The sequence below is a fragment of the Phyllostomus discolor genome, chromosome X (genome assembly GCF_004126475.2).
Source record: "Phyllostomus discolor isolate MPI-MPIP mPhyDis1 chromosome X, mPhyDis1.pri.v3, whole genome shotgun sequence".
NCBI lineage: Eukaryota > Metazoa > Chordata > Mammalia > Chiroptera > Phyllostomidae > Phyllostomus > Phyllostomus discolor.
The window spans coordinates 59,150,702-59,162,958 of NC_050198.1; the positions used below are offsets into that span (position 1 = coordinate 59,150,702).

The window sequence follows — 12,257 nt, forward strand, 5'->3', positions numbered from 1 at the left end:
AATGTGGTCTGCATTTGGCTGCTACTTGTGCTGGGCTTGGAGGTTCCCAATGAGTCCAAGCTGTGAACCAAGGTCAGCTGCTGCTAGTGCCAAGCCTGAGACCCCTTAGTAATAGGCACGGGGGTTTGCTGAGGCTAGATACTGCTTGTTTGAGAAAATTTAAGAATATATGAAGCATAGGCCAAGACAAACCATTTATATGGAAAAGCCACTGGAATCTGCTTGGGTGAGCCCACAAGTTGGGTGAGGTGGAGCCTCAGAGAATCATGATGGTGGAGCAAACATTGTGATCCAGGCTAGTGGAGTCTCAGATATGGCACCCACCTGCCAACTCTGTGGTGGAACGGCTCAGAAAAGGAACAATGGCTTCTGCCAGCACTGCTGTCTGTTGTCTCCCAGCTCTTGCTCTGATGCCAGCTACTTCAGTTTCTGTGGTGCCTTTCATTCTGCTGCTTCTGTGCTGGAGCTCAGAGTGAGTGAGTCTGAGTAAGTCTGTGCATGGACCCTTTAACAGGAACTGTTTGGGACTCTACTAGTTTTTCTTCTATCACTTCAATCCCCACTGCTTTTTATAGCCAGAAGTTATGGGGACTTATCTTCCTGGTACTGGAACCCTGGACATGGGTGTCTGGTATGGAGTTGAGACCCCTTGCTCCCAAGATATCCTTCCTGCTTTTTATCCACCACACTTGGGTGTGGAACCAGTCTATTCCATGTCTCTTCCCCTCCTACTCATCTTGATGTGGTTTCTTCTTTAATTCCATAGTTATAGGACTTCCATTCAGCTCTATTCCTGACAATTCTGAATGATGGTTGTTCTGCAGTTTAGTTGCAATTTTGATGTGGTTGTGCAAGGAAGCAAATCTTGTTTCCCTACACTGCCATCTTGAAAGTCCCTTCTGAAGTATTTTTTAAATACTAAAAATAATTATAGAATGTAAAATACCATGTGAGTAGCAAAAATTGTAAATTAAAATGTCTGTAAAGAGTTGGGAAAATTATTTGTGATTCTGGAGCCCCCCCAGAATGTCAGCAAGTCAATAGGAATGACAACTCCAACCACCATTTACTTCTTACTGGGTTTGTTGTGGCTGTGGTACTGGATCTGACCATGGACCACCAAAGTGAAGTCACCCATCTCTAGGATGTGCAAGAGTGTGTCCAGTAGGTCTACCAGGCTGATCTTTTTGAACTGCTTATAGATGACTATATGAATGTGGTCTGACAGCTGCACCATCCCAGTGAGCAGGCATGTCATCAGATTCCACAGAGTAACCATCCCCAGGTGTACCTCCAATTCACTGACTGCGGGTGCCTGGTTTAAGCCCTTCTCTCAGAGAAGCTCATGGTGTGCTCGCAAGTGACTATGGACAGCACTGACAATGAACTGACAGGCTTATCTTCTGAACTTTGAGACGCCACCACCAAGGCTTCTTCACTGTGAGATCCCCCTCCTTTAAGAAGTCCTTCTGCAGCACACATTGTCACTTAGGAACTTGGACATGTAGTTCTGTACTGAGCCAGGCAGAACCACCAAGCAAAGTTGGCCCTCTTGCAGCTTCTGGGCAATCTTCACAGCAACTAACATGGTGCTGTTGGCACTGCCACCACACAGCAGTCCCTTCTATATGATCAGTATGCATTCAAAGGTGAAGGACTCCTTGTCATTGCATTTGAACCACTTGTACACCACTGTCTGGTCCAGCACCATGGGGATGAAGTCATAGATGATCTCTTCCACCTTGTATGCCATCAGCTCTTCCCTGTTCAGCTCCTTGGACTTTGTGAAAATGGAGCCTTCAGGATCTGCTCCAATCATTTTGGATGCAGCACACTTCTCCTTTAGCTTCCTGGCAATGCCCATGATGGTGCCACCATGCCTACTGAAGTCACCAGCATGTCCAGATTCCCATCACATTGCTGCAAAATTTCCTCAGTGGTGATGCCATAGTGAGCAACAGGGTTGCTGACATTGTGGTATTGGTTCAGGATGTGAGAATTCGGGGTCTCATTTCTCAGCCTCCATAGCACCCCCAAGTGAGACTTGGGAAAATCAAACTTGGCATGGGTGAGTATCCTCAAGATCTCAGCCCCCAGACCCACAGAACGACCCCCTTCTCCATACTCATCTTCTCCAGCATTATGATGTTGTAGTGGTAACCCTTCACTGCAGCAGCCAGGGCCAGCCTGATTCCTGTGTTCCAAGATGTTGGCTCAATGATCAGCCAGGCTTCAGAGTCCAGCCAACTTGGCCTCCTCAACCATGTGCAGGTTGATGGGCTGTCCTTCACACCCCTACTTGCATTGAAGAACTCACACTTGGGCAACAGGTCACACTTCAGGCCAAAGTTCTTCCTGATCTTGTTGACCTTACCATGGGGGTATCTCAAATTTTCTTCAAGATACCTGGCAATATTTGGGGGAATTTTGACAAGGCAGTGTGCTGATGTGGGGAGTCAGTGACGGGCCTGCCCTGGTGCCAGGAGCACCCATTCAGGGCACTGGAACGGATCCACAATTGATCCTCGGCATCATGGTCCCCCAGTGTCTCCTGCTCCTGGTTCCCTTTCTCTGACTGTGTCCCTTAGAGGTGAGCACACCCTGCTGCCCCTTATTCTGCTTGGAGTGTCTCATAAGACATGCCACAACCTGAACCCAGCACAAGAAGGGGGCAAGTGTCAGCCGGAAAACTGTAGACTAAAGACTGTTGGGTTATTTCTAAACATAATTGTTGTCAGATAATAGGTAGTAAAAGGTTATTTAGATGATTTTATTTGCATTCCTTACATTTTTATGGACTTAAAACACTTTCTTGTAATTATTGACCATCTGCATCTCTTCCTCTGCAAATTTTGTCCATTTTTCTATTTTTTCCTCTGTGTACATTTACATATTTTTATTAGAAATGTAATGTCAACACAATTAGAGATGTCTTCTATTTTCCCCCCTTTCCCCCCTTACACCAAGCCCCTCTCCCTCCCAGCTTTCACCACATTGTTGTCTGTGTCCATGGGTTATGCATATACACATACATGTTCTTTGGCTAATTTCTTCCATTCCCCCCCCTTTTCTGCTCTGAGATCTCTCAGTCAGTTCCATGTATCCATGCCTCTGGTTTTGTTTTGTTCATCAGTTTATTTTGTTCATTAGATTCCACATATTAGCGAAACCATATGGTGTTTATCTTTCTCTGACTGCCTTGCTTTGCAAAGCATAATATTCTCCTGTTCCATCCATGATGTTGCAAAGGATAAAAATTCCTTCATTTTTATAGCTGCATAGACTTTCATTGTGTAAATATACCACAGCTTTTTTATCCAATGATCTATTGATGGGAACTTGAACTATTTCCAGACTTGGGCTTTTAAAGCATTAATGCTAATACCCTTCACTAATACACAGAGTCCTCATTTCAACAGATACTTATTAAATGTTTATTATTTGTCAGACACTCCAGCCAAAACCCATATTCCAGATCTATCTTCTTAGATCTAGATGCTTATATTTACTGAAAATGTACACTTGGAGAAAGTAAATTATTAATACCCATTCATCCACGTGTGTATGAATGGTCAAGGAGAAAATACACAGTTCAAAAACACTTATCCCTAAGCCTTGCATGGCCATAAAGTAAAAAGGATACAGTGTGTTATATGAGACAAACACTGGCTGGAGATTAGACTCTCTGTAATGTCTACACTTGTTTCAGAATTTTCAGAAATTACATAAAGTCTCTGAGTTTTTTCTCATTTATAAAGTGGGAATAATTATTTTTATAACAGATAATTATTGTGAAGAGCAACAAATAAAAATATTTCAAGTGTCATACAGAGCATATTGTACATTTGGTACTCTACAGATAGGTATTTGTTGCTCTCCTTTCTCACATCCATTCTTCCTTTAAAAGAAGTTTCTTTGACATAATCAAAAATACTGTAATTACATGGCAATTATGTGGAAATATTCAATGGAAGGTAAATAAATAAATTTCTCCCATATATTAGCTTAAGTGTCATTTCTATCTACTGGAGTAATTTCTCAGATAATTTAAAGAAGGAAAACAATCACTAGATCAGTTCCATATGGTTTATTAAAAAAAAATAAAGCTATCACTCCAGCTCATTTTATATCATGCACTTCCCCATTCCATGTCTTTTATCTGTTATTTTCTCAAGAAAAATGTGTGGAGCAAACTTCAGGGGAATTCTGGCCAAGATGGAGGCAAAGGTAGAAATGCTTTGCTTCCTTGCACAACCAAAAGAAAGATAGCAACCAATTTAAAAATGATAAACAACCAGAAGTGCCAGAAAATCAAACTGCATGGAACTCCAACAACCAAAGAGTTAAAGCAACATTCAGCCAGACTGGCAGGAGGGGCAGAGATGGGAGATGGAGCAGCCCAGCTGAGAGGACTCACAGCAAGGTGGTAGACTGAGTGGGTGAGGCAGGGCTTGCTGAATGAGAAACTAAAGACTCAAAACCAGCTGTAAAATACTACAGAGGTTGTGATGGTAGGAGAAACTCCCAGTCTCACAGGAGAGTTCATTGGAAAGAGGGGCTAGAGCAGAGCAAGCAAGTGGTGTTGTTGCTTCTCTGACCCCCCCCATAAACAGTGCCACAAAACAGCAAACAGGGGTGCCCTGCCCTGGTGGATACCTAAGGCCCCTCCCCCTTAAAACATAACAGGTGCACCAAGATAAAGAAATATGGTACAAATGAAAGAACATATCAAAACTGCAGAAAAAGAGCTAAGTGACAAGGAGATAGACAACCTACCTGATGCAGAGTTCAAAACACTGGTAATCAGGATGCTCACAGAACAGATTGGGCTCAGTCACAAAATGAAGGAAGAAATAAAGGCTCCACAATGTGAAATAAAACAAAATATACAGGGAACCAACAGTGAAGGGAAGGAAACCAGGACTCAAATAAATGATTTGGAACAAAAGGAAGAAGTAAACATCCAACAGGAACAGAATGAAGAAACAAGAATTTAAAAAATGAGGAGAGGCTGGTGGCTGAGGCAGAGCCATGGGGCATTGTGGGCTGCCATGTTGCCACCATTGCCTAGTGGTTACTGGTTACCACTCACTCTTTAGGACCTCTTGCTTTCTCTTTAAATCTTTCATTAATGAATATTGACCTGATACATAAAGGCATAGAAATTGTATTTATCCCACAGATATGGTTATAAAAATGTTTAAGTACTCTTGAGAACAGAGACTACTTACATCAGAAACAGAACAGTGGCTTTATATTTAGAAACCTGATTATGTTATATGTTCTATCTTAACCAGTAAGAACAGATTCATGACATTGTAAAAATTAGGGAAAATATACATACTATAAAAATGATCATGATAAACTATACAATTCAGTGGCTTTGGAATCTGGATAATGTTGTACCACCATCAGCTATCGAGTACCTAAACATTTTCATTACCATAAAAGGAAACCCCATACAGTTCGAAGAGTACTTTCCATTTTTTCCAAGTCCCATTCTCTCATGATCTCTAAGCTCTTTCCTGTCCCTATGGCTATGCTCTCTTTTTTATGTACAGATGCTTACATATATCACTTCCAATTGACAGATCTTCATTAATCACTTGTTTGTCTTAATCATTTCATTGTTTATTTACCAGTATTATGTTACTGGCACCAATTTAGTAACTGCTTGGATGTAGAAGGGAGGAAATCACTTTGATTTCAGGGATTGAATACAGTTGTGTATATAAGTTTGATTTCTCAAAAGTTACATAGGAATGAGATTTTGCATATTCCAGTTGTTGGTTAGTGTAGAAGTAACTGGCCTACATTATATATTAACTGAATAAAATTTATAGAGTGGAAATGAACCAATGGCTGAATGTTCCATTTAGATGCTAGGAGACCAGTCATATTGTGATATCACAAATCCTCAGGTTGAGAACCACTATGGTTAGAATTGCTTATCTGTGTAGGCCTGTCAAGACAGCCTTTGAAGCTTCAGGTTTGAAATTATACTGACGTGGAAGGCAGCTAAAGAAAGGTTTACTTGACATGGCCCAAATTTCTTCAAAATGTCAAGATGTTTCCCCTAATGTTGTATCAACTGATTCAGAAACCTCTCTTACATCTGCCTTCTATGAAGACCCATACCCTGGGTACTTGGACTTAAAGTCTCTGGTTGAAGAAAATGCCTTTCAGGCTTTCTGTGAAGTGACCTTGATAAAAAGATCCTGTTACACAGTTTGTGCCTCTGAACCAGATGAAGATAATGATTTTATTTCTGTGACATTTTCCAGAAAACTGTGGAAAACAGTTGAAAGTGATCAATAGAAGTCTATTTGGTCAGATAAGAAGAGAACTTCAATAGTGATTAATGAAGGACCCTTGGAGAGAGAAGTTTTGGAAAGGTCCATTTCAGAATATTTGACACTGATAATATGAAAAGTTTAGTTCAGCAGCTTAACCTGTATGGTTTTAGTAAAGTGCAAAAACATTTTCAAAGATCAGCTTCTCTAGCTGACTTTCTGGCAGAAGAGAAAGTACTCTGTCTTAAACAAGTTACAGTGACATTATAATCCCAATTTCAAATGAGGGTATCTCCATCTTTTAGTAAGAATTAAAAGAAGACATAGGATTAAAAGTGCTTCTTCAACAACTTCATTAGCTCAAGATTTCAATAAAAAGCACTTTGGAGCTGAGGATCATGTGAATAACCCTAATTCTGGTTATGTTGCTGAAAACATGTTATGATTCTTGGATAAATAAAGCAGCTTATATCACCTATGGAATCGGTCCACTTTTGTTTTACATATTTTTAAGTCTGACAAGAATTTTATGTGTCTCCACTGCCTTTATAAACTCACTGAACAGTTCTTTGTATTTTTTGCAAAGAAATACAAAGAGGTAAAACATATCTCTGGGACTGGTATCTGGAAGAATCAATATGACAGTTATAAAGGATCTATTGTTGTAAAGGACAATCTTTTTATCTGTGAAATGAGATTATATTTGCTTCAAAGGATTGCTGTGTATATGGGATGAAGTACTGAGTATGTTATCTGTATTGGGCTGGCCTCTAATTTTACCCCTATACTAGCAGGACCAGAACCCCATCAGACACTTGGAAGAGTTGAGGTACTCTTTCTGTACCCAGGAATAAGTCCAAGAGCCAAAAGATGGGTGTTACCCTCTCCTGAGTACTGCCATGTCTACTGGCACTGTGCTCCTTCTCATGAGTCCTGTTTCTTCTTAAGGCCCCCACTGCAGCTGATGGGCTGGTATCTTCAAGGTGACAAAGCCCAACTGGCTTTCCTGGAGTCCCCCAATGAGCCCCAAACCTGCTCCAACCATGGCACCTATAGAACTGAGGATAAAGTCCTTTCCTTCACTTTAAATTTGTGCTTACCCAAGTGGGTAACACCTCAGTGATGTTTTGGCTCCTAAAGGCTTTCAGGGGTTTTTTGTTTGTTTGTTTGTTTTTTATCAAAAACAATCCTTTCTGCATTTGTGGTTTTTTAAAGTGTGTTTTTGCATACAGCCATCTCTCCACCAGATTCAGATATGGGAGGCTGGAATAAATTCGAGTATTTTTCTCATCTGTCAGAGCCTTGACTGCTTTATTCCTCTTTCCTTAGAGGAAATGATCTAGGAATATCCTTCCAGATTTTGCCTTACAACATTAGCACACCTACCCACACCTGTGGTTTTTAGAGCATTGCTACTTAAATAGTGTTCCATGAACCAGCTATATCAGCATCACCTGAGAGACAGAAATACAGAATTTCAGTTCCACATTGCAGACCTACTGAATCAGAGTCTCCATTTTAACAAAATCTGCAGAAGACTCCTGTGAACATTAAAGTTTGAGAAGCTCTTAAACTTTCTTCTTCTTCTCAGCCTTCTAACTCTCACCTTTACATGAAATAAGTGCCTAGTAAGATAAATACATGTGCTACCTAACATACACATCACAGGTTATTAAATAGATATGTTTTTTTTTAGCAAAATGCAGTTTGTCACCCTCTATATTAGCAGGAACTTAATCAAATTCAATGGATCAAGACCTGCAATTTTTAAATGAAGTAGGGTAGAATAAAATTGATTAGAACCAAATAGTGTCAGATTATTGCAGGTAGAGTATTGTTTTGTGAAATTTATGTTTCAGTTATGTGTATGTTTATATACCCTGAGTGGTGGTAAAAGAAATGTCCTACTGTGGGCCCCAGCCAGGGAGCTCAGTTGCTTGGAACATCATCTCGTGCACCAAAGGGTTGTGGGTTCAATTCCTGGTCAGTGCACATACCTGGGTTGCAGGCCAGATCTCTGGTCTGGGAGCATGTGGGAGGTGGTCAATCAGTGTTTCCCTCTCACATTGATGATTCTTTCTCTCATTCCCTCCCTCTCTCTCTCAAATCAATAAACAGATCCTCAGGTGAGGATTTTTTTAAAAAATGTTTCTGTACCAATCTCTTTGTCTTAAGAGAGAGAGAGAGAGAGAGAGAGAGAGAGAGAGAGAGTGAGAGAGGGAGAGAGAGAGACATGTCTTACTGTGGGCTGAAGTTTTTTGTTTTTTTTTTTTAATTGAGAAACACTGCATTGGACTCTGCTTCTCAAAGCACAGTCTGTCTTTTTCATCCTGGTACCTTTAATACCTAGCACAATACCTGACAAGTAATAGGTTCTTAATAAATTTTTAAATAAGAATAGCTGAGTTAGGAGTTCTTGACCCATATCATTCCCAGTCTAGGTAAATAACTGTGGAGGGTTTACTTGCATTTCCAAATGGAACACCATGTGAAAGGGTTTGTGCTATAACTTTAATCCTATCTCAGTTTATTAATGCATGCATGTTTTTCAATTATGCTAATCTGTCACATGTCAGAATCACCAAATGAATTTGTTGAAAATGTAAACTCCTGACCCCCCACCCCATATCCACTGAGTGGAGCTCTAGAATCTTCATTTTTAATAAATTTCCTAGGTGATTCTGATTCACACTCAAAGCTAATGTCCACTGACTTACATATTCATTATGATCTCCATCATATTAAGTGTAAACTACCATGAAGTAAGCAGAATAAAAGAGTTTTAATGTCTGTTTTTTTTTTTCTGGGGGCAGTGAAGGAGAGGTAAAGACTTTTCTAAGGTATAAAACAAAGTTTGGAAGTGAAAATCCATAAGTGCAAGATTAACATATCTACTGAAGAGAACCTGAAAGTGTCTTTAAAGCAAATCACACCTGTAAACAAAGGCAAATGGAAGGCATATCATAATATGGTGTATTTCCTTCTCCAGATGTTATTATAACTATGGCAGCTAAACAGTTTCATTGCTTAAAAGACACATGGGACCCCAAATGTCAAATGCAAGGATGCAACAGCAAAAGCATTAAGGATATGCATCCTAGCAAGGCATCTGGAGAGACCAGGTGTGAGCTGCCCTCCCTCTCTGTAAGAGCCCTCACAATATGTACTTCTTATTTTGGATCAGGAACAATGGATGTGTACACAGAGTACATCAGAACCAGGGAGCACAAAATGGAGTCTCAGCCCAGGATTCTGGTACACTGCTGGTTATGTAGGTATATTCTTGCTATATGGCCAGCTTCAACAGCAGAGCTCTTGGTGGGAAGGTTCACCAAGATGAGGTGCAGATTAACCTTGTTACCAATGACCAAAGCCAACAACCTGGTACACAGCACCCAAAACTCCTCACACTCATGGTTACAAAACAACATTGTTAGTAGGTTTCATGCCTTTAACATGGGTCAGTGCCACACAGGTGGATTTCTTAATTCAATAGAACAGCTTAAGGAAATCCCTGAAATTAACCCTCTAAGAATAATGTACCTCTTACTCTCATCTTTACAATGTGAATAAAGATGAATAGGGATACCTTTTCTCACTGCAAGCACAATTCCCCATGATTACTATTAACATGGCCCTCACCCATGTGCTGGATATCTCTCCATCTTCCTATCTAGATTCACTCCACCCTCCTCCAGCACTCCCTGCTCTGTATCCAGGAGAGTTTGAGCTGTATGGACTACATCAAAGGGCTCCCTCATCCTTTGGGGGCCAGCAGTGGACAATGTGGTCAGGAAATTTTCCTCCCAGCGTGTTCCCTGAAATATCACCAGATAGTGATTAAGTCTATTTTCCAAATGTTCCTGGAAGATGGCCCTTTCAACATAGGCTCTATATCTCCAGCTTTCAGTAACCTTTCTTTCCCTTTGTCCCTCAAGCCTACAACCGTTAATCCTAATTTTACCAGCCGTAGAATATTTCACCATCCCTTCTGGTTCTGCAATGCCCTTCTCACACATTTATATATTGTTCTTAAAAAAAATTCTGTCACATTGTTTAAAGCCATGCACTTCTCAGATACAGTAATAGATACCAGAAGTTACCCTAGGGGTTATGTTGCTCATTTGAGGTGGGAAAAAACAACTTCCTTAAAATGAGGGTCAAGAGAGTGGGAAGCAGATATTATAGTAGTATCACACTTACTCAAATTAGCACTACTGGTGTCATGAAATAAAGTACCCAAAGTTTTGTGAAGTAAAGGGGCTATGCCATTTAAGCACTGTGTCAAAAATAATTATCAGAGATTATGGAATCACCTATGTTCATCTGATAGTCTGAAAGAGTGTGCATAGGAAAAGTAAGAAAGTTGAGCCCCCAAGATGGAAACACTCTAGAGTGAACCTGGGGAATGACCTGAGAGATAAACTTATGGTATCTGGGGCAGCTGGAGAAGTGCCTGAGGACATTAAGGTGGAAACATATACACATGGTCATCTCAGTCTTTCTCTAGGAGAAACAAAATTCAGAAGACCAATGGTGATCAAAATCACAGAAGGAAAATTGAGTATCTTAGAAAATACTTTAAATATATATGGAACAATGATCTTTGGAACAATAACTAGTTTCTCTGGAATGCTGAAAAACTTCATTTTCAGATACTGCTTCAAGGTTAACCATGATGCTTTGAAGACATACACATCATTGATTACACTTCAATTTTTGTCTACTATAGCTGCTTATACACTCCTTGTCACAAATGCTTTGTATTCAGATAATATAAACCAGGAAAATTGCTCTGAGAAGTTCACTTTTTGGCATAGTATGTGGTGTTTTATATGCCACTGCTTTGGTCTTTTCTAAAAATGGATATCTGGCAGTAAAGCTTCATATTGTTCCAGTGCCATTAAAAGGAAGGGTTTTACTTTATTGGATGATGCTTTGTCAAACAGAGATAAAAGCAATGCTGGTTCCTCTAGCCTTTCAGATGGTATTTGGACTATATAATGATATACAACATTATGCAATATTTGAGAGTACATTTGAGAACATTGTACATGAAGATTAACCAAAGAATGAATGGATTTTTAATAGGACACAGGTTTTGCTGAAAAAGTTCAAAGTAACTCTAGATGATTTGTTTCTGTTCTTTTTGCCTAGTGTATAACAGGTTCTCAATAAACATTCAATAATTCAATAAATAAATGTAAGTTCTGTCTTTCTTCTCAGTGTATGTGGAAATGGTTTTGAGGCCTCAAGTTCTGACCTACACATTTATATATCCATTCATTCATCAGACATTTATTGAGCACCAGCTGCGTCTCAGGCACTGTGTTACATGTAATAAGAAATAGTCTTTTTCCAGAAGGAATTCACAATTAGAAGAGAAATTAAAATTTGAACACATATCATGAAAGGTTTTGAGGGGTATACACATAATTCTGTGGGTATGTGCCTATTAACTACTTGGGCAAAAGGGAAAGTTGTAGGGGAAAAAGCGACATTTAAACTAAATTTTGAAGTTTAAACTTCATAAGAAATCAAAATATAGAAATAGCATACAACTCATTCCTCTACTCTAAACTGTGATTCAGTATACTTACTAGTTTCTATCATTAATAAGTTATTTTCATTGTGCTGTTTAAAGAACATATATTGAGTGCCTATTTGTTATGTATTCATATAGGTGCCAGGAGTGCAAAGATTCAGCCCCTGCCCTCAACAAGCTTAAAATATAAAGCAAAATATCACCACCTGCTTCTTTAAGTCTTCTAGGACATTCCTGAACTAAGATACACTTATTTTAGTTCAGGAATGAAAAGAATAGGACACCGAATGGAATCCCACATCTCATTCTCCTTGTATTAACCTTATATTGAGATTAAATATTTGGCCATCTGAGGCCCCAAGTAACCCAAAGCAAAAATGGAAGTGTGGAAGTATTTTTTGTTGTTGTTAGAACAATAA

The 12,257-nt window shown here is 39.6% G+C and overlaps 1 protein-coding gene and 1 pseudogene across 1 annotated transcript; one reads left to right on the forward strand and one right to left on the reverse strand.

Moving 5' to 3' along the window:
- Positions 1-1,066: 1,066 nt before the first annotated feature.
- On the reverse strand, positions 1,067-2,641 carry LOC114504873 (annotated as a pseudogene).
- An 8,075-nt stretch (positions 2,642-10,716) lies between these two features.
- LOC114504872 (complex I assembly factor TMEM126B, mitochondrial-like) lies at positions 10,717-11,953 on the forward strand. The gene is given in 2 exon segments (XM_036016587.1): positions 10,717-11,086; positions 11,088-11,953. Coding segments are annotated over 2 exon segments (636 nt in total). The 5' UTR covers positions 10,717-10,721; the 3' UTR covers positions 11,359-11,953.
- The last annotated feature ends 304 nt before the right edge of the window (positions 11,954-12,257 follow it).